The following is a 24,209-nucleotide window of genomic DNA, read 5'->3' on the forward strand; positions in this document are numbered from 1 at the left end:
ATACCTGTGGCACCCCACCAGTTACTGCCTGCCAATTTGAGAAGGACCCATTAATCCCTACTCTTTGTTTCCTCTCTGCCAACCAGTTTTCTATCCACCTCAAAACACTTCCCCCACCCCATGAGCTTTAATCTTACACAATAATCTCTTATGCGGGACTTTGTCAAAAGCTTTCTGAAAGTCCAAATATATCACATCGACCGGCTCCCCCTTGTCGACTGTACTGGTTACCTCTTCAAAGAATTCCAACATATTTTTCAAGCATGATTTCCCCTTCAAAAATCCATGCGGACTCTGACTGATCCTGCCACTGCTTTCTAAATGTCCTTGATAATGGATTCAAGAATTTTCCCCACTACCGATGTTCTGGTCTATAATTCCCTGCTTCCTCTACCTCCCTTTTTGAATATTGGAGTGACATAAGCTACCCTCCAATCTGCAGGGACTGGCCCAGAGTCTATAAAATCCTGGAAGATGACCACCAATGCATCCACTATTTCCAGGGCCACCTCCTTAAGCACTCTTGGGATGCAGATTCTCAGGCCCTGGGGATGTATCCGCATTCAATCCCATCAGTTTTCCCAGCACTATTTCTCTACTAATATTGACCTCCCTCAGTTCTTCCCTCTCACTAAACCTTTCACTCTCCAACAATAGTCTACAGCAAACCCAAAGAGGAGGTTGAGTGAACTAACCTTGGGGGAGAGCGATCATGATATGGCAGAATTCTTAAGATGGAGAGTGAAGTAGTTGAATCTGAAACTAGTGGCCTGAATCTAAATAAAGGGAACTTTGAGGGTATGTGGCGTGAATTGACAAGTATAGATTTGGAATCTTACTGAAGGGGTTGATGGTGGATAGGCAATGGTTCATATTTAAAGAATGTGTGCATGAATTACAACAATGATTCATTCTTGTCTATCGCGAACATAAAAGAGGAAAGATGGCTCAACCATGGATTAAAAGAAATTAGGGATAATATTAAATCCAATGGGAAGATATATAAAATTGCCAGAAAAGTAGCAAGCCTGAGGATTGGGAGCATTTTAGAATTCAGCAAAATAGGTCAAAACATTTGAGCAAGAGGGGGAAAAATAGAGTACGCTTTTATAAATATGAAGAGAAAAAGATTAGTAAAGGCAAATGTAGGTCTTTTACTGTCAAAAACCAAGGAAATAATAATGAGTTTATGAACGGCAAATCATGCTTGACAAATCTACTGGAGTTTTCTGAATATGTAACTAGCAGAATAGATAAGGGAGGACCAGTGGATGTGATGTATTTGGACTTTCAGAAGACTTTTGATCAGGTCCCTCATAAGAGGATAGTGGGAAAAATTAAAGTGTGTGGGATAGTGGGTAATGTTTTGGCGTGGATCGAGAATTAGTTTGCAGACAGGAAACAGAGAGTGGGAATAAATGAGTCTTTTTCCGAATGATTAGTGGAACCCCACAAGGATCAGTGCTTGGGCCCCAGCTGTTCATGATAGACATAAATGTCCTGGAGGAGGGAACCAAATGTAACATTTTCAAGTGAGCTGACAATGCAAAACTAGGTGGAATTGTGAGTTGTGAGGAGGATGCAAGGAGACTTCAACGTGATTTAGACAAGTTGAGTGAATGGGCAAAAACATAGCAGATGCCATACAACATGGCTAAACGTGAAGTTATACACTTCAGTGTGAGAAATAGAAAGAAAGAGTATTATTTAAATGGTGATGTATTGGGAAGTGTGGATGTACAAAGGGATCTGGGTGTCCTTGTACATCAGTCACTGAAAGTGGAGAGGCAGATGCAGCAAGCAATTAGGAAGGCAAATGGTATGTTGGCCTTCATTCAAGATGATTTGAGTTCTGAAGTAGGGATGTCTGACTGCAGTTACACAGGGACTTGGTGAGACCACACTCGGGCAGCACGGTAGCCTTGTGGATAGCACAATTGCTTCACAGCTCCAGGGTCCCAGGTTCGATTCCCGGCTGGGTCACTGTCTGTGTCGAGTCTGCACATCCTCCCCGTGTGTGGGTGGGTTTCCTCCGGGTGCTCCGGTTTCCTCCCACAGTCTAAAGATGTGCAGGTTAGGTGGATTGGCCATGATAAATTGCCCTTAGTGTCCAAAATTGCCCTTAGTGTTGGGTGGGGTTACTGGGTTATGAGGATAAGGTGGAGGTGTTGACCTTGGGTAGGGTGCTCTTTCCAAGAGCCGGTGCAGACTCGATGGGCCGAATGGCCTCCTTCTGCTCTGCAAATTCTATGACTCTATGTATGACATGCCATTCTCCACAACCAAGAAAGGATATACCTTGCCATAGAGGGAGTGCAGCAAAGGGTCACTAGGCTCATAATGGGACTGTTCTATGAGGAGAGATTGGTTCAACTGGGGTCTGTATTCATTGGAGTTTATAAGGATGAGAAGAGATCTGATTAAAACACATAAAATTCTAACAGGACTGGACAGACGAGATGCAGGGAGGATGTTTTTCCTGGTGGGGAATCCAAAACCAGAGGACTCAGTTTCAAAGTCCAGGGCTGCGATGAGTAAAGATTTCTTCACTCAAAGGGTGCTGAACATGTGGACTTCTCTACCGCAGATGGCTGCGGAGGACAAGTCACTGAAGAAAGCGATAGATATTTTTTAGATTTTAATGGCATCAAGGGGAATGGGATGAAAGCAGGAATATGGCATTGAAATTGAGGATCAGCCATGACCATAATGAATGGTGGAACATGCTTGAAGGGCCGAATAGCCTGCTCCTGCTCTTAGTTTTTATGTTAACACATAGCGATGGAGAGCTTTGGGAACCATGGGTCTAAACTTACCCTTCTTCCCTTTGTATACTACACTCACATCAGTCTCAAGTTACCTGTACACTGTAACCCAAAGAGTTCTTTCCCCAGAGCTCTGCGTTTACTCAACACTGGTCTCTTGTGCATCTTCCTCCCAAACGTCTTCCTCCCAACATTGCTGGCCGTGTCCTCAGCAAGCTTGGTTCTAAGATTTTAATTCCTTCCTTACACCTTTCTGCCTCTCCCTCCCTCTCCCCTCCAATGAAGACTCACCGGTGGCGATCATGATCCCTGGCTGAGGTCTCTCATCCCTTGGGCAAAGAGGGCCGTGGCTTCTAGTGCCCCCAAATCTGGACAGACCTTGGACTGTTCCGTCACATGGAGGGGGATGTTAGCCCAGTGAGTAACTGCAGGCAGACGTTCTATGGAAATTCCTCCGAGGATTTACGCATGCATTCTCGCTTCCCCCCCCCCCCCCCCCCCCCCCCCCCCCCCATTTTGTCACAACCTCTGGGTGCACGGGGAAACAGGTAATGCACTGACCTTCTGTGATCAGATAAGCTGTCTGAATATACCCCTGAAGATTTGAGTCTTTTTTTCATAAACTTAGAGCACCCAATTCATTTTTTCACCCAAATTTAGGGGAAATTTAGCAAATCCACCTACCGTGCACATCTTTGGGTTGTGGGGGGTGAGATCCACGCAGACATGGGGGAATGTGCAAATCCCACATAGACAGTGACCCGGGGCCGGGATCGAACCCGGGTCCTCAGAGCCGTGAGGCAGCAGTGCTAACAACTGCGCCACTGAAGGTTTGAGCCTTAATGTCAGCTCTGATGGTTTGTTTCGGTGAAACTTTATTGACACCTGGTATCAGGTGCCTCGGTGACTCATACAATGTGATCTTTACAAGTGAAAATTAAAGTTTCCACATGGAACACCTGTGAGAGGATGTTGTCTCTGTCGGAGGATTGGAAGCAGGGTTTGTTTTCTTCACAGTCTGATCTGCTGTGAGATACAGATTTAATCTAGTTCTGTCTGTGACATTTTCAGCTGGCCAGTGCGTTGGTGTTTGAAGAGCGAAAACAAGATGAATTGCAACCAGACTGTGACAATGTTCGCTTCACCTTCAGAGGTCGATAAATTCAGTCACTGCATCTTTGACGCATCTCGCTGCCTCCACCACACACTCACCAGCACAAGCCTTACCCAGGCTCCAGCACCCCCCTCCCCAGCTTCTCGTTTAAAGTCTCCACTGGTCCTAAATCCCACCCCCCATCCTGTCCGACTGGCCCATCGTCCCCATCCTTCCACCGGAATCCTGTCAAAGCATCAGATTCAAAATCCTCCTTCTCATTCATAACCCCCCCCCCCCCCCCCCATCGCCACTGTCTTGTCCACCACTTTAGCACTGCAACCTCCACCTAATAATAATAATCTTTATTATTGTCACAAGTAGGCTTACATTAACATGGCAATGAAGTTACTGTGAAAATCCCCTAGTCGCCACACTCCGGGGGCCTGTTCGGGTACACCGAGGGAGAATGCAGAACGTCCAATTCATCTTCCATTTCACTTAACCGGCACTGTGTGACCGGTGACTCTGAGGACAGTACTCTTGCCTTAGGTGTGAGAGGGTTCAAATCCTGCTTCAAAGACTTTGCGTGTAAAATTGAGAGATGCACTACTCAGGGAGTGCTTCAGGAGAACATGTAGAATAGGCTGTTGATTTGCAATTTACCGCATCAAATCGAGACTACCCTGTGATGTTTTTATCCAACATGCTATTTTATTGCAGTTCCATAACTTTTCCCCATTTTACAGAGCTATCAAATCATACAGAAGCAAGTCTTCGTAGCTTGTCTCTCGTGGAGCTATCCAATTAATCCCACCACTCCCACTGGTTCCTTCCCCATAGCTTTGCAAACATGTCTCACCAAGGTTCCTTAGGCAGCACCTCCGAAAGCCATGACAACTACCATCTAGAAGGACAAGGGCAGCAGATACATGGGAACCTACCACCTAGAAGATCCCCTCTATAAAGACCCTGGAGGCCAAATAGTTGAGTACATGGTAGTTTGTTCATGGTAAAAAGAAACGGCTGTCACAGCGGCAAATACGCACTGTATAAATCCGAGTAGGGACTACCAGGATGTTGGTCCCTGTCCGGGCCGGCTATTACACAATCTAATTATGAGCCCGAGCTGGGCGGGCCTCCACCCGTTAGCTGGGAAGCTCGCATTCCACGAGTCCCACGGGGAGATTGAGTCAGGTATCCCCGTGGGCCGTGTGAGGGACATTACACCATCCTGACTTGGAAATATATCAGCCGTTCCTTCACCGTTGCTGAATCAAAACCCTGGAACTCCCACCTTAACGGCACAGTGGGTGTATCTACGCCACATGGTCTGCAGCGGTTCAAGAAGGCGGCTCACCACCACCGTCTCAAGAGATGGGCAATAAAAACGCTGACCTAGTCAGCGACACCCACCTCCCATGAATAAATTCTTCAAAATAATTTTTCACAGGCTAATCCAGTTCCCTTCTGAAAGTTTCTATTGGATTTGCTTTGAGTACCCTTTCAGTCGGTATATTACAGATCATGACCACTCATTGTATTAAAAATAACATCTTCTCATTGCTCCCACCAGTTCTTTTGGAAATTAAATGCTCCAATGATGTATTGTAATTGAGAGGCTAATCACCGAGGTTCCCTATGACATGGCCGGAGATGGGGAGACATCTCTTCACTTGGAGGGCTGTGAATCTTTGGCATTTTCTATCCCATATGGGCTGTTGATGCTCAGGCGCTGAGTACATTCAAGACTAAGATGGACAGATTTTTGGGCACTGAATTGAAGGTCAGGGTAAAGGTGGGAACATGGAGTGAAGGTAAATGATTAGATGTGATTTTATGGAATGGTGAAGCAGGCCTGAGGGGCTGAATGGCCTCATAGTGCTTCTCTTTCTTATTGTTTTTTTAATGAGGTCTATTGTCTTACCCGTTTCTGGCTGCAACCCACAATGAGGTAGGTCTCAATGTTGTGGTCCTTCAAGTAGACGTTCCGCTCGCCTCCGAAACCGGCCTCCACCTCGTAATCCCCGTTCAGGTAGTTCAGTGTGGCTTTAGTTATGTGAATTCGCCTGTGAGCAAGAGGAGACACCTTTCAGAGAGGGACTGGATTGAGAACAGCAAGTCACACATTCAAGCAGAGTGCAACCTAAAAATCACCAGCTCTTCCCCGGCGAACTCAATCTGCCAACAAGACCCGGAACTAACCCAAGGGTTTGGGTGCATGGTGTATAACTGGGCATTTCAGAATAATTTATGGGCTAGATTCAATTTGAGGGTTTGGGAGGTTTAGCTTTGAAATAACGGATGTCTGGGAGTTGCAGGTTGAAATCTAATTGAGGGGTTCAGATGTCTTCTATCAGAGAATTATAGAATGATACATCGTAGAAGCAGGCTATTTGGCCCATCATTCCTGTACAATAATTGCCGTTCTTACCAGTGTCACCAACACTCCAAGAAAATTTTCTCACGGAAAACTGCTTTATATGAAAAATTATTTTTGAATCTAATGCTAGGAAAAGAGAGGTAGTTTAAATTAGCTATATTTATATTGTCAAATATTAGAAATAGGGTACACATTTAAGTGGGTTTACTTTAGTGTTTCTGTGTAAGGAAGGGTAAAATGTTAGTTAGATCAATGTTAAACAAACGTTGTTTACATGTCTGGGGATTTGGTTTCAATTCACACTGTGTTTCTATCGTGGTGAGAGTGTTTATGATGTATAAAGTAAATAAACTTGGCGAAATATGGGGAACCTCTGGTGAAAGAGCTTTTTGAGTTTAGTTTTTAACTGGAAGCCAGGGGAGTAGGGGGTTTGCAGCCAGAGAGGGAACATCCCTCTCAGCACTGCTAGAAGAAAAGCCATAGCATGGAGTAAGGGGCAAGGAAGGCTGGCGTCAGATAATTAAAGAACAGCTAGTTCAGGAAACTACAGAAATTAGGAGAAATTTCCAAGAAGTTAAAGGAACAAAGAGTAATTAGAACAAGAAGAGTACCGTTCAGTGAATACAGACAGAGCGGAGGAGGAATTGGCGAGTTAGAAGCAAGAAAGATGTGGTTCTAAGCTTTGTCATATCTTACTACGGCGTGTGAGATGTTAGTTTAAATGATTGTGGAACAATAGGTGGCTGGATCTCTCAGTTTGTATGAAAGCATTCAGGACAAAGGAATCTTGAAAGGAGGGTTGGGAAATCTGGAGGTGGATCCTTGTTAAAACAGCAGAGAGGAAGCTTTGTTTGAAAGGATAGTTGGAAAACCTGGAGGTAGATTCTTTCTTTTAAAAAAAATGTTTTGTCACTTTATTTCCATTTAAGGGACAATTTAGCGTGGCCAATCCACCCACCCTGGACTGTGCCCCCCACACCCCCCGTGAGACCCAAGCAGACTCAGGGAGAATGTGCAAACTCCACATGGACAGTGATCCTAGGCCAGGATCAAACCTGGGTTCTTGACGCCATGAGGCAGCAGGGTTAACCACTGGAGGTGGGTTCATGACAAAAATAGCTGATGCAAATCACTGTTCGAAAGAAGATTTCAAAACGTGTCTTTTTGAGAATTGAGTTTTGCAAATGTAACACTCGTGACAATAATCTGGGGGAAATGAGGAGAAACCTACGAAAGGTCGACTGAGTGGCATCTGCCATTTGGTTTCAGAGTGGGGTGTTATCCTTGAAATCTGCGTACATTCTTGAAGATAAGGAGGAGTGAAGTATGATAACTTTTCACATTTAATAAATGTATTTTTCTTGTTATTAAATTCTGATTGGCATCCTGTGACTCCTTCCTCCACATCTTCTAAAGAAAGTAAAATGCTACGGTCTTTTGAGCTAGAGCTCATTCTGGAATTTTCCTTTCCAGTTATAGTATCGTAACACCAACGTCTCTCTGGTTGGCAATCAGTAGCTAGTGGTGTCCCTCAGGGATCCGTGTTGGGCCCACAATTGTTCACAATTTACATAGATGATTTGGAGTTGGGGACCAAGGGCAATGTGTCCAAGTTTGCATACGACACTATGATGAGTGGTAAAGCGAAAAGTGCAGAGGATACTGGAAATCTGCAGAGGGATTTGGATAGGTTAAGTGAATGGGCTCGGGTCTGGCACATGGAATACAATGTTGACAAATGTGAGGTTATCCATTTTGGTAGGAATAACAGCAAACGGGATTATTATTTAAACAATAAAATATTAAAGCATGCCTCTGTGTAGAGAGACTTGGGTGTGCTAGTGCATGAGTCACAGAAAGTTGGTTTACAGGTGCAACAGGTGATTAAGAAGGCAAAATGGAATTTTGTCCTTCATTGCTAGAGGGATGGAATTTAAGACTCGGGAGGTTATGTTGCAATTGTATAAGGTGTTAGTGAGGCCACACCTGGACTATTGTGTTCAGTTTTGGTCTCCTTACTTGAGAAAGGACGTACTGGCACTGGAGGGTGTGCAGAGGAGATTCACTAGGTTAATCCCAGAGCTGAAGGGGTTGGATTATGAAGAGAGGTTGAGTAGACTGGGACTGTACTCGTTGGAATTTAGAAGGATGAGGGGGGATCTTATAGAAACATTTAAAATTATGAAGGGAATAGATAGGATAGATGCTGGCAGGTTGTTTCCACTGGCGGGTGAAAGCAGAACTAGGGGACATAGCCTCAAAATAAGGGGAAGTAGATTTAGGACTGAGTTTAGGAGGAACTTCTTCACCCAAAGGTTTCTGAATCTATGGAATTCCTTGCCCAGTGAAGCAGTTGAGGCTCCTTCATTACATGTTTTTAAGGTAAAGATAGATAGTTTTTTGAAGAATAAAGGGATTAAGGGTTATGGTGTTCTGGCCGGAAAGTGGAGCTGAGTCCACAAAAGATCAGCCATGATCTCATTGAATGGCGGAGCAGGCTCGAGGGGCCAGATGGCCTACTCCTGCTCCTAGTTCTTATGTTCTTATGTTATGTCTGGAAACATATTTTAAAATGAGGTACATTCCAATGATGTGAGCTCATAGCCAAAGATGGCTATACAATATGCATCACTGCACCTTCCACATTCAAACACCATGTAAACACTTAAAAACATGTAATGAGTCTATTTGTCTGCAAATCCGACCTGGGGGAAATGTGTATGAACCACATCCCCTATTCCATTAGTACAGTGTCCAGATACACATTTGGGTACTTAACTGAGTGGAGATAAACTATTAGATATAATCACATGGACAATGCAAACCTGGTTTAGAGAGGCATTCCCAGGCATTAACTAATCAAGCTACAATCTGGATACACTAGCCATGACCTTATTTGGATCCCTGGGCAGTTGGCGAGGGAAGGTCGTGTGACAACCCAACCTTTTGCCTGTTTTAAGCACCTGCTTTCTCTGCACAACAGGGCAAGCAGCGGAGATGCTGATGGAGGGGTCGAGAGTGGGCTACGTACTCCCTCTCTCTCACTTTCTCCACTCAACCGGAAGGTTTTTGAACCCTTTCTGCTGAATTTGATGATACTGATGCACCAGGCAAGACGTTATAAAGAACTCAATCCAGAACTACTGTCTCCAGAAGGTCAGATAAACAGCCGTCTCAATGCCAGAAACATTAGAACTATGAGGTTGATGCAGCCAGACCACCAACCACCAAATTCTGCCTGGAAACAGTCAGGACACCGGCCTTCTCGAACTGTGCGCGTCTTTAATTTTACTGGACTCTACTTGCTTAATCTATCCTGTTGTCGAGTGTGACGGTTGGAGTTTGGTGACCGATGGAATTTAAGGATTAAATTAAGGGTTGATTGATAGGGCAGGACCGTAGCACAAGTGGCTCGCACTGTGGCTTCACAGCGCCAGGGTCCCAGATTCGATTCCCCGCTGGGTCACTCTCTGTGGGGAGTCTGCACGTTCTCCCCGTGTCTGCGTGGGTTTCCTCCGGGTGCTCCGGTTTCCTCCCACAGTCCAAAGACGTGCAGGTTAGGTGGATTGACCATGCTAAATTGCCCTCAGTGCCCAAAAAAGGTTAGGAGGGGTTATTGCGTTACAGGCTTAGGGTGGAAGTGAGGGCTTAAGTGGGTCGGTGCAGACTCGATGGGCCAAATGGCCTCCTTCCGCACTGCATGTTCTATGATTTCGGTTTGAAGGTTAATCTTTCTTTAATTTTGCAATTAATCAAAAGTTGCTCTTTAGATTAGGAGAGTTTTAGTTTCAGCTTTAAAACAGGGCTGATGGAGGCTTTGCTCACAGCTATACGTAGTTAACTTGATAACTGGCTTAAACAGGTTTCCAGAGGCTAGATTCAGCGGAATACAAAAGAAGGCATTCTTCAAGTGCAGCTCTGTCTGCATGGAGCGTGACAATTGGAGTTTGGTGACATGGAGGGTCGGTGATGAGAGAGCCAGGCGATCAAGACCTTTTCTACTTTCCGCTCTACCAGCCAAGAAAGCAGCCCCTTGCAACGGAGGGGAAAGTGTATGTGAACAAGGTCCTGACAAAAGATGCTTTTAAAATCGGGGGAAATCTCCTACACTCAGTCTCACTTAATCCCCAGGGAAGGAGGGTGGAATGAATCAATGGGCAACCAGGTGAAGCTGAGAAGAGTGAGAAGCAGAGAGATTGTGGGGGTGGGTCGAGAGAGTGTGGGGACGGGCCGAGAGAGTGGGGGGGGGGCAGGCAGGCAGGGAGAGTGTGAGGGGCAGGCAGGTGGGCAGGGAGAGTGCGAGGGGCAGGCAGGCGGGCAGAGAGAGTGTGAGGGGCAGGCAGAGAGAGTGTGAGGGGCAGGCAGGCAGGCAGAGAGAGTGTGAGGGGCAGGCAGAGAGAGTGTGAGGGGCAGGCAGGCGGGCAGAGAGAGTGTGAGGGGCAGGCAGAGAGAGTGTGAGGGGCAGGCAGGCGGGCAGAGAGAGTGTGAGGGGCAGGCAGGGAGAGTGTGAGGGGCAGGCAGGCAGGCAGAGAGAGTGTGATTGGCAGGCAGGCAGGGAGAGTGCGAGGGGCAGGCAGGCAGGGAGAGTGTGAGGGGCAGGCAGGCAGGGAGAGTGTGAGGGGTAGGCAGGGTGAGTGTGAGGGGCAGGCAGGGTGAGTGTGAGGGACAGGCAGGCAGGGAGAGTGCGAGGGGCAGGCAGGGAGAGTGTGAGGGGCAGGCAGGCAGGGAGAGTGCGCAGGGCAGGCAGGCAGGGAGCGTGCGAGGGGCAGGCGGGCAGGGAGAGTGTGAGGGGCAGGCAGGGAGAGTGTGAGGGGCAGGCAGGCAGGGAGAGTGCGAGGGGCTGGCAGGCAGGGAGAGTGCGAGGGGCAGGCAGGGAGAGTGTGAGGGGCAGGCAGGCAGGGAGAGTGCGAAGGGCAGGCAGGCAGAGTGTGAGGGGCAGGCAGGGAGAGTGCGAGGGGCAGGCAGGCAGAGTGTGAGGGGCAGGCAGGGAGCGTGCGAGGGGCAGGCAGGCAGGGAGAGTGTGAGGGGCAGGCAGGGAGAGTGCGAGGGGCAGGCAGGCAGGGAGAGTGTGAGGGGCAGGCAGGCGGGGAGAGTGCGAGGGGCAGGCAGGCAGGCAGGGAGAGTGCGAGGGGCAGGCAGGCAGGGAGAGTGCGAGGGGCAGGCAGGCAGGGAGAGTGCGAGGGGCAGGCAGGCAGGGAGAGTGCGAGGGGCAGGCAGGGAGAGTGCGAGGGGCAGGCAGGGAGAGTGCGAGGGGCAGGCAGGGAGAGTGCGAGGGGCAGGCAGGCAGGGAGAGTGTGAGGGGCAGGCAGGGAGAGTGTGAGGGGCAGGCAGGGAGAGTGCGAGGGGCAGGCAGGCAGGGAGAGTGTGAGGGGCAGGCAGGGAGAGTGTGAGGGGCAGGCAGGGAGAGTGCGAGGGGCAGGCAGGGAGAGTGCGAGGGGCAGGCAGGGAGAGTGTGAGGGGCAGGCGGGCAGGGAGAGTGCGAGGGGCAGGCAGGCAGGGAGAGTGTGAGGGGCAGGCAGGGAGAGTGTGAGGGGCTGGCAGGGAGAGTGCGAGGGGCAGGCAGGCGGGCAGGGAGAGTGCGAGGGGCAGGCAGGCAGGGAGAGTGTGAGGGGCTGGCAGGGAGAGTGCGAGGGGCAGGCAGGCGGGCAGGGAGAGTGCGAGGGGCAGGCAGGCAGGGAGAGTGTGAGGGGCTGGCAGGCAGAGAGAGTGTGAGGGGCAGGCAGGGAGAGTGCGAGGGGCAGGCAGGCAGGGAGAGTGTGAGGGGCAGGCAGGGAGAGTGTGAGGGGCAGGCAGAGAGAGTGTGAGGGGCAGGCAGAGAGAGTGTGAGGGGCAGGCAGGCGGGCAGGGAGAGTGCGAGGGGCAGGCAGGCAGGGAGAGTGCGAGGGGCAGGCAGGCAGGGAGAGTGCGAGGGGCAGGCAGGGAGAGTGTGAGGGGCAGGCAGGCGGGCAGGGAGAGTGCGAGGGGCAGGCAGGGAGAGAGAGTGCGAGGGGCAGGCAGGCAGGGAGAGTGCGAGGGGCAGGCAGGGAGAGTGTGAGGGGCAGGCAGGGAGAGTGTGAGGGGCAGGCAGGGTGAGTGTGAGGGGCAGGCAGAGAGAGTGCGAGGGGCAGGCAGGCAGAGAGAGTGTGAGGGGCAGGCAGGCAGGGAGAGTGTGAGGGGCAGGCAGGGTGAGTGCGAGGGGCAGGCAGGGAGAGAGAGTGTGAGGGGCAGGCAGGGTGAGTGCGAGGGGCAGGCAGGGAGAGAGAGTGTGAGGGGCAGGCAGGGAGAGTGCGAGGGGCAGGCAGGGTGAGTGCGAGGGGCAGGCAGGGAGAGAGAGTGTGAGGGGCAGGCAGGGAGAGTGCGAGGGGGAGGCAGGGAGAGTGCGAGGGGCAGGCAGGGAGAGTGCGAGGGGCAGGCAGGGAGAGTGCGAGGGGCAGGCAGGGAGAGTGCGAGGGGCAGGCAGGCAGGGAGAGTGCGAGGGGCAGGCAGGGAGAGTGCGAGGGGCAGGCAGGCAGGGAGAGTGCGAGGGGCAGGCAGGGAGAGTGCGAGGGGCAGGCAGGGAGAGTGTGAGGGGCAGGCAGGGAGAGTGCGAGGGGCAGGCAGGGAGAGTGCGAGGGGCAGGCAGGGAGCGTGCGAGGGGCAGGCGGGGAGAGTGCGAGGGGCAGGCAGGGAGAGTGCGAGGGGCAGGCAGGGAGCGTGCGAGGGGCAGGCAGGCAGGGAGAGTGCGAGGGGCAGGCAGGGAGCGTGCGAGGGGCAGGCAGGGAGAGTGCGAGGGGCAGGCAGGGAGAGTGTGAGGGGCAGGCAGGCAGGGAGAGTGTGAGGGGCAGGCAGGGAGAGTGTGAGGGGCAGGCAGGCAGGGAGAGTGTGAGGGGCAGGCAGGGAGAGTGTGAGGGGCAGGCAGGCAGGGAGAGTGCGAGGGGCAGGCAGGGAGAGTGCGAGGGGCAGGCAGGCAGGGAGAGTGCGAGGGGCAGGCAGGGAGAGTGTGAGGGGCAGGCAGGCAGGGAGAGTGCGAGGGGCAGGCAGGGAGAGTGTGAGGGGCAGGCAGGCAGGGAGAGTGCGAGGGGCAGGCAGGGAGAGTGTGAGGGGCAGGCAGGTAGGGAGAGTGCGAGGGGCAGGCAGGGAGAGTGTGAGGGGCAGGCAGGGAGAGTGTGAGGGGCAGGCAGGGAGAGTGTGAGGGGCAGGCAGGGAGAGTGCGAGGGGCAGGCAGGCAGAGTGTGAGGGGCAGGCAGGGAGAGTGCGAGGGGCAGGCAGGCAGGGAGAGTGCGAGGGGCAGGCAGGGAGAGTGTGAGGGGCAGGCAGGCAGGGAGAGTGCGAGGGGCTGGCAGGGAGAGTGTGAGGGGCAGGCAGGGAGAGTGCGAGGGGCAGGCAGGGAGAGTGTGAGGGGCAGGCAGGGAGAGTGTGAGGGGCAGGCAGGGAGAGTGTGAGGGGCAGGCAGGCAGGGAGAGTGCGAGGGGCTGGCAGGGAGAGTGTGAGGGGCAGGCAGGCAGGGAGAGGGCGAGGGGCAGGCAGGCAGGGAGAGTGTGAGGGGCAGGCAGGGAGAGTGTGAGGGGCAGGCAGGGAGAGTGCGAGGGGCAGGCAGGGAGAGTGCGAGGGGCAGGCAGGGAGAGTGCGAGGGGCAGGCAGGGAGAGTGCGAGGGGCAGGCAGGCGGGCAGGGAGAGTGTGAGGGGCAGGCAGGCAGGGAGAGTGCGAGGGGCAGGCAGGCAGGGAGAGTGTGAGGGGCAGACAGGGAGAGTGTGAGGGGCAGGCAGGCAGGGAGAGTGCGAGGGGCAGGCAGGCAGGGAGAGTGTGAGGGGCAGGCAGGCAGGGAGAGTGTGAGGGGCAGGCAGGGAGAGTGTGAGGGGCAGGCAGGGAGAGTGCGAGGGGCAGGCAGGGAGAGTGTGAGGGGCAGGCAGGCAGGGAGAGTGCGAGGGGCAGGCAGGGAGAGTGTGAGGGGCAGGCAGGGAGAGTGCGAGGGGCAGGCAGGCAGGGAGAGTGTGAGGGGCAGGCAGGGAGAGTGTGAGGGGCAGGCAGGGAGAGTGTGAGGGGCAGGCAGGGAGAGTGCGAGGGGCAGGCAGGCAGGGAGAGTGTGAGGGGCAGGCAGGCAGGGAGAGTGTGAGGGGCAGGCAGGCAGGGAGAGTGTGAGGGGCAGGCAGGGAGAGTGTGAGGGGCAGGCAGGGAGAGTGCGAGGGGCAGGCAGGGAGAGTGTGAGGGGCAGGCAGGCAGGGAGAGTGCGAGGGGCAGGCAGGGAGAGTGTGAGGGGCAGGCAGGGAGAGTGCGAGGGGCAGGCAGGCAGGGAGAGTGTGAGGGGCAGGCAGGGAGAGTGTGAGGGGCTGGCAGGGAGAGTGTGAGGGGCAGGCAGGGAGAGTGCGAGGGGCAGGCAGGGAGAGTGTGAGGGGCAGGCAGGGAGAGTGCGAGGGGCAGGCAGGGAGAGTGTGAGGGGCAGGCAGGCAGGGAGAGTGCGAGGGGCAGGCAGGCAGGGAGAGTGTGAGGGGCAGGCAGGGAGAGTGTGAGGGGCAGGCAGGGAGAGTGCGAGGGGCAGGCAGGCAGGGAGAGTGCGAGGGGCAGGCAGGGAGAGTGTGAGGGGCAGGCAGGGAGAGTGTGAGGGGCAGGCAGGCAGGGAGAGTGCGAGGGGCAGGCAGGGAGAGTGTGAGGGGCAGGCAGGGAGAGTGTGAGGGGCAGGCAGGGTGAGTGTGAGGGGCAGGCAGGGAGAGTGTGAGGGGCAGGCAGGGAGAGTGTGAGGGGCAGGCAGGCAGGGAGAGTGTGAGGGGCAGGCAGGCAGGGAGAGTGCGAGGGGCAGGCAGGCAGGGAGAGTGTGAGGGGCAGGCAGGGAGAGTGCGAGGGGCAGGCAGGGAGAGTGTGAGGGGCAGGCAGGGAGAGTGTGAGGGGCAGGCAGGGAGAGTGTGAGGGGCAGGCAGGGAGAGTGTGAGGGGCAGGCAGGGAGAGTGCGAGGGGCAGGCAGAGAGAGTGTGAGGGGCAGGCAGGCAGGGAGAGTGTGAGGGGCAGGCAGGCAGGGAGAGTGTGAGGGGCAGGCAGGCAGGGAGAGTGCGAGGGGCAGGCAGGCAGGGAGAGTGCGAGGGGCAGGCAGGGAGAGTGTGAGGGGCAGGCAGGCAGGGAGAGTGCGAGGGGCAGGCAGGGAGAGTGTGAGGGGCAGGCAGGCAGGGAGAGTGCGAGGGGCAGGCAGGGAGAGTGTGAGGGGCAGGCAGGGAGAGTGTGAGGGGCAGGCAGGGAGAGTGTGAGGGGCAGGCAGGGAGAGTGCGAGGGGCAGGCAGGGAGAGTGCGAGGGGCAGGCAGGGAGAGTGCGAGGGGCAGGCAGGGAGAGTGCGAGGGGCAGGCAGGCAGGGAGAGTGCGAGGGGCAGGCAGGCAGGGAGAGTGTGAGGGGCAGGCAGGGAGAGTGCGAGGGGCAGGCAGGGAGAGTGTGAGGGGCAGGCAGGCTGAGAGAGTGTGAGGGGCAGGCAGGGAGAGTGTGAGGGGCAGGCAGGCAGAGAGAGTGCGAGGGGCAGGCAGGCAGGGAGAGTGCGAGGGGCAGGCAGGCAGGGAGAGTGTGAGGGGCAGGCAGGGAGAGTGTGAGGGGCAGGCAGGGAGAGTGTGAGGGGCAGGCTGAGAGAGTGTGAGGGGCAGGCAGGCAGGGAGAGTGTGAGGGACAGGCTGAGAGAGTGTGAGGGGCAGGCAGGGAGAGTGCGAGGGGCAGGCAGGCTGAGAGAGTGTGAGGGGCAGGCAGGGAGAGTGTGAGGGGCAGGCAGGCAGGGAGAGTGCGAGGGGCAGGCAGGGAGAGTGTGAGGGGCAGGCAGGGAGAGTGTGAGGGGCAGGCGGGCAGGGAGAGTGTGAGGGGCAGGCAGGGAGAGTGTGAGGGGCAGGCAGGCAGGGAGAGTGCGAGGGGCAGGCAGGCAGGGAGAGTGTGAGGGGGAGGCAGGCAGAGAGAGTGCGAGGGGCAGGCAGGCAGGGCGAGTGTGAGGGGCAGGCAGGGTGAGTGTGAGGGACAGGCAGGCAGGGAGAGTGCGAGGGGCAGGCAGGCAGGGAGAGTGTGAGGGGGAGGCAGGCAGAGAGAGTGCGAGGGGCAGGCAGGCAGGGTGAGTGTGAGGGGCAGGCAGAGAGAGTGCGAGGGGCAGGCAGGGAGAGTGTGAGGGGCAGGCAGGGTGAGTGTGAGGGACAGGCAGGGAGAGTGCGAGGGGCAGGCAGGGAGAGTGTGAGGGGCAGGCAGGGTGAGTGTGAGGGACAGGCAGGCAGGGAGAGTGCGAGGGGCAGGCAGGCAGGGAGAGTGCGAGGGGCAGGCAGGGAGAGTGTGAGGGGCAGGCAGGGTGAGTGTGAGGGACAGGCAGGCAGGGAGAGTGCGAGGGGCAGGCAGGCAGGGAGAGTGTGAGGGGGAGGCAGGCAGAGAGAGTGCGAGGGGCAGGCAGGCAGGGCGAGTGTGAGGGGCAGGCAGGGTGAGTGTGAGGGACAGGCAGGCAGGGAGAGTGCGAGGGGCAGGCAGGCAGGGAGAGTGTGAGGGGGAGGCAGGCAGAGAGAGTGCGAGGGGCAGGCAGGCAGGGTGAGTGTGAGGGGCAGGCAGAGAGAGTGCGAGGGGCAGGCAGGCAGGGAGAGTGCGAGGCGCTGGCAGGCAGGGAGAGTGTGAGGGGCAGGCAGGCAGGGAGAGTGTGAGGGGCAGGCAGGCAGGGAGAGTGCGAGGCGCTGGCAGGCAGGGAGAGTGTGAGGGGCAGGCAGGGAGAGTGTGAGGGACAGGCAGGGTGAGTGTGAGGGGCAGGCAGGGTGAGTGTGAGGGGCAGGCAGGCAGGGAGAGTGCGAGGGGCAGGCAGGCAGGGAGAGTGTGAGGGGCAGGCAGGGTGAGTGTGAGGGGCAGGCAGGGTGAGTGTGAGGGGCAGGCAGGCAGAGAGAGTGCGAGGGGCAGGCAGGCAGGGAGAGTGCGAGGGGCAGGCAGGCAGGGAGAGTGCGAGGGGCAGGCAGGCAGAGAGAGTGCGAGGGGCAGGCAGGCAGGGAGAGTGCGAGGGGCAGGCAGGCGGGCAGAGAGAATGTGAGGGGCAGGGAGATATCTCTGCTCTTCCCTCTCCTGGTTTAGCTCACTGGGCTAAATCGCTGGCTTTTAAAGCAGACCCAGCAGCACGGTTCGATTCCCGTACCAGCCTCCCCGAACAGGCTCCGGAATGTGGCGACTAGGGGCTTTCACAGTAACTTCATTGAAGCCTACTCGTGACAATAAGCGATTTTCATTTTCATTTCATTTAGCCAAAGATTAGGACTTTACCATTGCTGACAGCTATAAAAATATCGCTCCTGGGGTCTCCCCAGCTTGAGTGTCTCAGTAATTCAGTAAAACCTGATCATGCAATTAAGTAGAAGCACAAAAAACAAAAGATACAAAATTACCTTGCTGCTGATCCTAGAGTCTAGGACCAGTGAAATTCTATGTTTTAGTTGCTGCAATAAAGTTTTTTTTGTTCCTTTTCATGTATCGGTAACCTGACCCATTTACATAAAACTGAGACTGAAAGATAAGAGTTTCTGATACATTACAGAAAGGACTTGCAGAAAACCTGTAACCAGAGATACTTTTAGACTCATCCTAGCCCTCGCTAGTTAATGAAGTAAGGGATTATTAAAATATTCATCTCACAAATATCACTTTGCAGAGTGAAACATACCCAGAGCAGTCAGGCATGCTGGTTAACCCTTTCCTCTCCAGGGCTGTGCACTTATTCCTCCACACCACAACACACATTCTCCCCCCGCAACATTGTCACCCCTTTCACCATTTCTTCACACTTTGGGCACCCTATGCTAAAAAGATTCAACAACAAACATCAAGGCTGCAATTGACCGAGTCTGGCATGAAATAAAGTCAATGGGAATCAGGGGGAAAAGTCTCCGCTGGCTGGAGTCATACCCGGCACAAAAGGAAGATGGTTGTGGCGGTTGGAGCTCTGCCATCTCAGCTCCAGGACATCACTGCAGGAGTTCCTCAGGATAGTGTCCTCGGCCCCAACCATCTTCAGCTGCCTCATCAATGACCTCCCTTCCATCATAAGGTCAGAAGTGGGGATGTTCACTAATGATTGCACAATGTTCAGCACCATTCACGGCTCCTCAGATACTGAAGCGGTCCATGTCCATGATTGATAGGATGCAGAGCTGGGCCGAAAAATGGCAGATGGAGATTAACCCTGACCAGTGCGAGGTGATTCACTTTGGCAGAAAAATTTTGAATGCGGATTACAGGGTCAACGGCAGGCTTCTGAGGATTGTGGCGGAACAGAGAGATCTTGGGGTTCATGTCCACAGATCTTTTTTTTTTTTTAACTTGTTTTTATTCAAAATTTAACAAAATTTTTACAAAACCACTACAAAAAGGCAACAAAAAACAGAATTTAAAAAAAACGAATTAACAACTTAACAAAACAAGGTGAGATATCTACCCTCTACCAGTGAAATCCATCCACAACCCATACCACCGTCTCTCTCCCCCCCCCCCCCCCCCCCCCCGGTTTGCTGCTGCTGCTGCTGACCTCCTCACTTGACGTTCCACGAGAAAGTCAAGGAACGGTTGCCACCGCCTGGAGAACCCCAGCAAGGACCCTCTTAAGGCAAACTTTATCCTTTCCAAACTTAGAAACACAGCCATGTCACTGACCCAAGTCTCCACACTTGGGGGTTTCGCGTCCCTCCACATTAACAAGAGCCGTCTCTGGGCTATCAAGGAGGCAAAGGCCAAGACTCCGGCCTCTTTCGACTTCTGCACTCACGGATCTTCTAACACCCCAATTATCACTATCCCCAGACTCGGCTTTACCCGAGTGTCCAAGACCTTGGACAGAGCCTTTGCAAAGCCTCTCCAGAATTCTTTAAGTGCCGGGCATGCACAAAACATATGGACATGGTTTGCTGGGCTCCCTGAACACCTCACACAAACTGTCCTCCACCCCAAAGAACTTGCTCATTCTTGCCGCTGTCATGTGCGCCAGGTGCACCACCTTAAACTGAATCAGGGTAAGCCTGGCACAAGATGAGGAGGAATTGACCCTGCCCAGGGCGTCTGCCCACAGGCCCTCATCCAGCTCCTCACCCAGCTCCTCCTCCCACTTTCCCCTCAGCTCCTCCGCCGGGGCCTCCTCCCCCTCCTGCAGCTCCTGGTATATGTCTGATACCTTTCCGTCCCCTACCCACATGCCCGAGACCACCCTGTCCTGTATCCTGCGGGAAGGTAGCAGTGGAAACGTCCACAGATCTCTGAAGGTTGCCACTCAAGTGGATAGAGCCGTGAAGGCTTTTAGTGTGTTAGCGTTTATTAACAGGGGGCTTGAGTTTAAGAGCCGCAGGGTTATGCTGCAACTATTCATGACCCTGGTACGACCACATTTGGAGTATTGTGTGCAGTTCTGGTCACCTCATTATAGGAAGGATGTGGAAGCATTGGAAAGGGTGCAAAGGAGATTTACCAGGATGCTGCCTGGTTTGCAGGACAGGTCTTATGAGGAAAGGTTGAGGGAGGTAGGGCTTTTCTCTTTGGAGTGGAGGAGGATGAGAGGCAACTTAATAGAGGTCTATAAGGTGATGAGGGGGATAGATAGAGTGGACATTCAGAGACTATTTCCTCGGGTGGATGTAGCAGTTACAAGGGGGCATAATGATAAGGTTCAGGGTGGGAGATATAGGAGGGATGTCCGAGGTAGGTTCTTTACTCAGAGAGTGGTTAGGGTGTGGAATGGACTGCCTGCTGTGATAGTGGAGTCGGACACTTTAGGAACTTTCAAGCGGTTATTGGATAGGCACATGGAGCACACCAGAATGACAGGGAGTGGGATAGCTTGATCTTGGTTTCGGACAATGCTTGGCACAACATCGAGGGCCGAAGGGCCTGTTCTGTACTGTACTGTTCTATGTTCTATGTTCTATGCTCTACGTCAATATGCGGCAAGACCTGGTCAACATTCAGCCTCTCAGCTGCGGCAAAAACAGTAGACGGGGTTGAAAATTCTAAGCCCTGCCCTACAAATGCTGGTTCCGATCTTTGAGGAAATGGGGTGGGCCTGGGTTCGTGAGTGTACGGGTGATGGAGACAACTGGCTCTTTAAAACCAGCAGTAGCCTCTACACAATTCTGATTTTTGCATCCCTGCTGTGTGAAACCCAGAATGTGCAGATTGGGCCAGGCAAGAGCAAACCTAACCCTAACACTTTGTAAATGTGTTTGGATAGCCAGGGTACCCATTTGGAGAGGCAAGGTACCCCTCTGGAAATGTCCCTGGGACACAATTGTGGGAGGTAAGGTGCCCTTTGGAGTAGGTCAAGCATCCTTTGGAATTGTTAAAAGTAGACATAAATGTGCGTAAGTAGTAAATCAACTCCTGCAGTCCCCACTTGGGGTCCACTCTTGCAGTCCATTTCCCCCTCTGAGATCAGCTCATTCTTCCCACATTTCCTCAAAACACGCTCGACTGGACAGGGTACATGGTGACAAAGCCATTTGCCTGATATCCGCAGTGGTCAATGGAAACAAGAAAGTTTTTCCAAAGTGCAGAGGGAATCCTCAACCTGTGTTGTTGCATTTTCTGTTATTGCTGAATGCAAATGGGGAGTGAAAGAATACAGCCTGCGCAGTTTCAAATGCAAAGGAACACGTTAACCAGTGTGAAGAACCCCTTGAACACCCCCCCCCCCCCCCCCCCCCCCCCACAGGATAGTCTAGTGCACTTAATACGGTTTACGCTGTGCCACTATAAATGTCATTTAAAGAGAGCAGCACTATTGATTTAATATTGATGGCTGTGTGGGGTAAGCTGAGGGGCAGCTGGTGTATGAGGTTAGGGGTGAGAGTGCCATGCCATTCATTCCTCGGAGCATTGCCAAAAGCCCTGATTCAGAGAGAGGTATAACTCTTACCCAGCCTTGCCTCCTGCTTCCATATGATTGGCCAGGGTCACATCGTTTGACCACACGTCGAACTGCCACTTGCGGAGCCCCAGGACGCCGCAGTGCACTCGGCCACTGTGAATCCCCACTCGCATGTTCACATTTACCCCAGTCACCTCTCGCACCAAACTGCAGGAGGCAAGAACAGAGTTTTGTCAAATGATGCATCAAATTCATATTTCATGCATTAGCATCCTGATGGTTGACTTATTCATTGAACAGTTTTGTTTCAATACTTCCTTTGAAGAACGACTTGAAAAGTTCAACTTTGTTTACAGGAGGGGCTAGAGAAGAAACACAGAGATTAGAGCTGTGAGGAAGACAGAAACTTGCATTTCTATAGCACCCTTCCATACCTCAAGATGTCACAAGGTGTTTCATAGTCAATTAGTGTAGTCAATGTGGTAAGTTATTTTACAAAAAATCTTCCTTGAGATGTGGGCATCACTGGCTAGGCCAGCCTTTATTGCCCAACTCTAATTGCCCTTGAGAAGGTGGTGGTGAGCTGCCTTCTTTAACCGCTGCAGTCCATGTGCTGTGGATACACCCACAGTGCTGTTCGGGAGGGAGTTCCAGGATTTTGACCCAGCGACGGTGAAGGAACGGCCAATATATCTCCAAGTCAGTTTGGTGTGTGGCTTGGAGAGGAACGTGCAAGTGGTGGTGTCCCCATGTGCCTGCTGAGCTTGTCCTTCTAGGAGGTTGACATCGCAGGTTTGGAAGGTCCTATTTAAACAGCCTTGATGAGTTCCTCCAGTGCATCTTGTAGATGGTACACACTGCTGTCAGTGTGCATCGGTAGTGGAGAGAGTGAATGTCGAAGGTAGTAGGTGTGGTGTCAATCAAACAAGCTGTTTTGTCCTGGATGGTGTTGGGCATCTTGAGTATTGATGGAGCTGCACTCATCCAGGCAAGTGGAGAGTATTCCATTAAACTCCTGACTTGTGCTTTGTAGATGGTGGACAGGCTTTGGAGAGTCAGGAGGTGAGTTACTCACCGCAGGATTCCCAGCCTCTGTCCTGCTCTTGTATCCATGTGGCTGTCCCAGTTCAGTTTCTAGTCAATAGTAACCCCTACAGTATTGATTGTGGGGATTAAGCGATGATAAAAACCTTTTAATGTCAAGAGGCGATGGTTGGATTATTTCTTATTGGCGCAGACTGTTTCAGTATCTGAGGAGTTGCGAATGATGCTGAACATTGTGCAATCATCTGCAAACATCCACGCTTCTGATCTTATGATGGAAGGGAGGTCATTGATGAAGCAGCTGAAGATGGTTGGACCTAGGACCCTACCCTGAGGAACTTCTGCAGTGATGTCATGGAGCAGAAATGATTGGTTTGCAACAATAACCAACATCTGCCTTTGTGCTAGTTATGATTCTAACCAGAGGAGAGTTTCCCCGCTGGTTCCCATTGAGTCCAGTTGTTGTTGTACTCAGTCAAATACGACCTTGATGTCAGGGGTGGTCACTCTGCACCTCACCTCTGGAGTTCACCTCTTTTGTCCATGTCTGAACCAAGGCTGCAATGAGGTTTGGGGCTGACCCTGGGGGAACTCAAACTGCGCATCAATGAGCAGGTCTTTTCTGAGTAAGAGCTGGTTGTCAGCCCTGCTGATCACCTCATCCACCATTTTGCTGAGAGTGAGAGCAGACTGATGGGGCGATAATTGGCCAGGTTGGATTTGTTCTGCTTTGTGTAGAGGACATACCTGGGCAATTTTCCATATTGCCAGATAGATGCTAGTGTTGTGGCTGCAGAACAATACAGCACAGAAACAGACCCTTCAGCCCTCCAAGCCTGTACTGGAACAGTTTGGCTGGAACATTGTCAGGGCCTAGAGCCTTTGCTGTATCCAGTTCCTTCAAACATTTCTTGAAATCCTAGAATCCCTACAGTGCAGAAGGAGGCCATTCGGGCCATCGAGTCTGCACCGACCCTCTGAAGGAGCACCCTACCTAGGCCCAATTCCTCACTCTATCCTTGTAACCCCAACTAGGGACAATTTAGCAAGGCCAATCCACCTAACCTGCACATCTTTGGGCTGTGGGAAGAAACCAGTGCACCCGGAGGAAACTCACGCAGAAACGGGGAGAACGTGCAAACTCCACACAGACAGTCGCCCGAGGTCGGAATCGAACCGGGGTCCCTGGCGCTGTGAGGCAGCAGTGCTAACCACTGTGCCACCCATGTGGAGCAATTTGAATTGGCTGAAGACTGGCATCCATGATGCTGGGGACTTCCAGAGGTGGCTGAGATGGATCATCCAGTAAGTACTTCTGGCTGAAGGTTGTTCCAACTGCTTCGGCCAGGAAACATTTAGGAAAGGTGACAGCTAATTTCCACACAGCAAGCTCCCAGAAACTGATAAATGATTAATCCTCATCTGAAGGATGGCACCTTTCATGCTGCACTGCACTCGTGCTTAGACTTGGTGCTCACATTCTGAAGTTGGACTTCAACACACAACCAATAGGGGGAGATGGTGGGCCGATGGTAACGTCAATGGGCTGGTAATCGAGAGGCCCAGGCTAAAGCTCTGAGGAACTGGGTTCAATTGATTAATAAATCGGGAATTGAAAGTTGTTTTAAAAAAAAACCTGTTTCACTACTGTCCTATAGGGAAGGAAATCTGCCATCCTCACCTGGTCTGGCCTACCTGTCGCTCCAGGCCCACAGCAATGCTGTTGACTATTAGCCTCTCTAAAGAGCAATTATGGATGGGCAAAAAATGTTGGCCTAGTCAGCAAGGCCCACATACTAGGAAATAATTAAAAAAACAAACCTCCTGACTCAGAGGTGAGAGTGCTACTCGCTGTGCCAATGGCTGTTGAAGGGGGAAATGTTTCGTGGAAGGAGTTGTTTAGTGTTAATATTTTCGGGGAAAGTGAGAGAAGGATTAAGTGCCTGGTGATGAGTATGTCCTTGTAGGGGTAGAACTCTTTCCAATGCAGCAATACAGCCCGAAGTTCTGACAGCTGCAATCTCGATGACGCCTCAACCTCTGAATCAACACGAAACTGGTCTGACCTCAGCCTCGAGATTGGCGAGCGAAATGTAAACAAGATTCATCCACCAAGCTGTGAGGAATGAGCACATGGCCAGTGTTTGC

At 53.0% G+C, this 24,209-nt stretch overlaps 1 protein-coding gene across 2 annotated transcripts in view; it reads right to left on the minus strand.

Moving 5' to 3' along the window:
• The window catches only part of adcy5 (adenylate cyclase 5), a 403,818-nt gene that overhangs the window by 124,898 nt on the left and 254,711 nt on the right, over positions 1-24,209 (minus strand). Inside the window, exons 6-7 of one of the 2 annotated variants that reach the window (XM_038790091.1) lie at positions 21,066-21,224; positions 5,786-5,927 (exon numbers count right to left, since the gene is read on the minus strand). In XM_038790091.1, the coding sequence (XP_038646019.1) occupies positions 5,786-5,927; positions 21,066-21,224 (301 nt within the window). The remainder of the gene's footprint in view (positions 1-5,785; positions 5,928-21,065; positions 21,225-24,209) is intronic. The other variant, XM_038790092.1, reaches the window with a different exon arrangement.

The sequence above is a fragment of the Scyliorhinus canicula genome, chromosome 2 (genome assembly GCF_902713615.1).
Source record: "Scyliorhinus canicula chromosome 2, sScyCan1.1, whole genome shotgun sequence".
NCBI classification, from domain to species: Eukaryota; Metazoa; Chordata; class Chondrichthyes; order Carcharhiniformes; family Scyliorhinidae; genus Scyliorhinus; species Scyliorhinus canicula.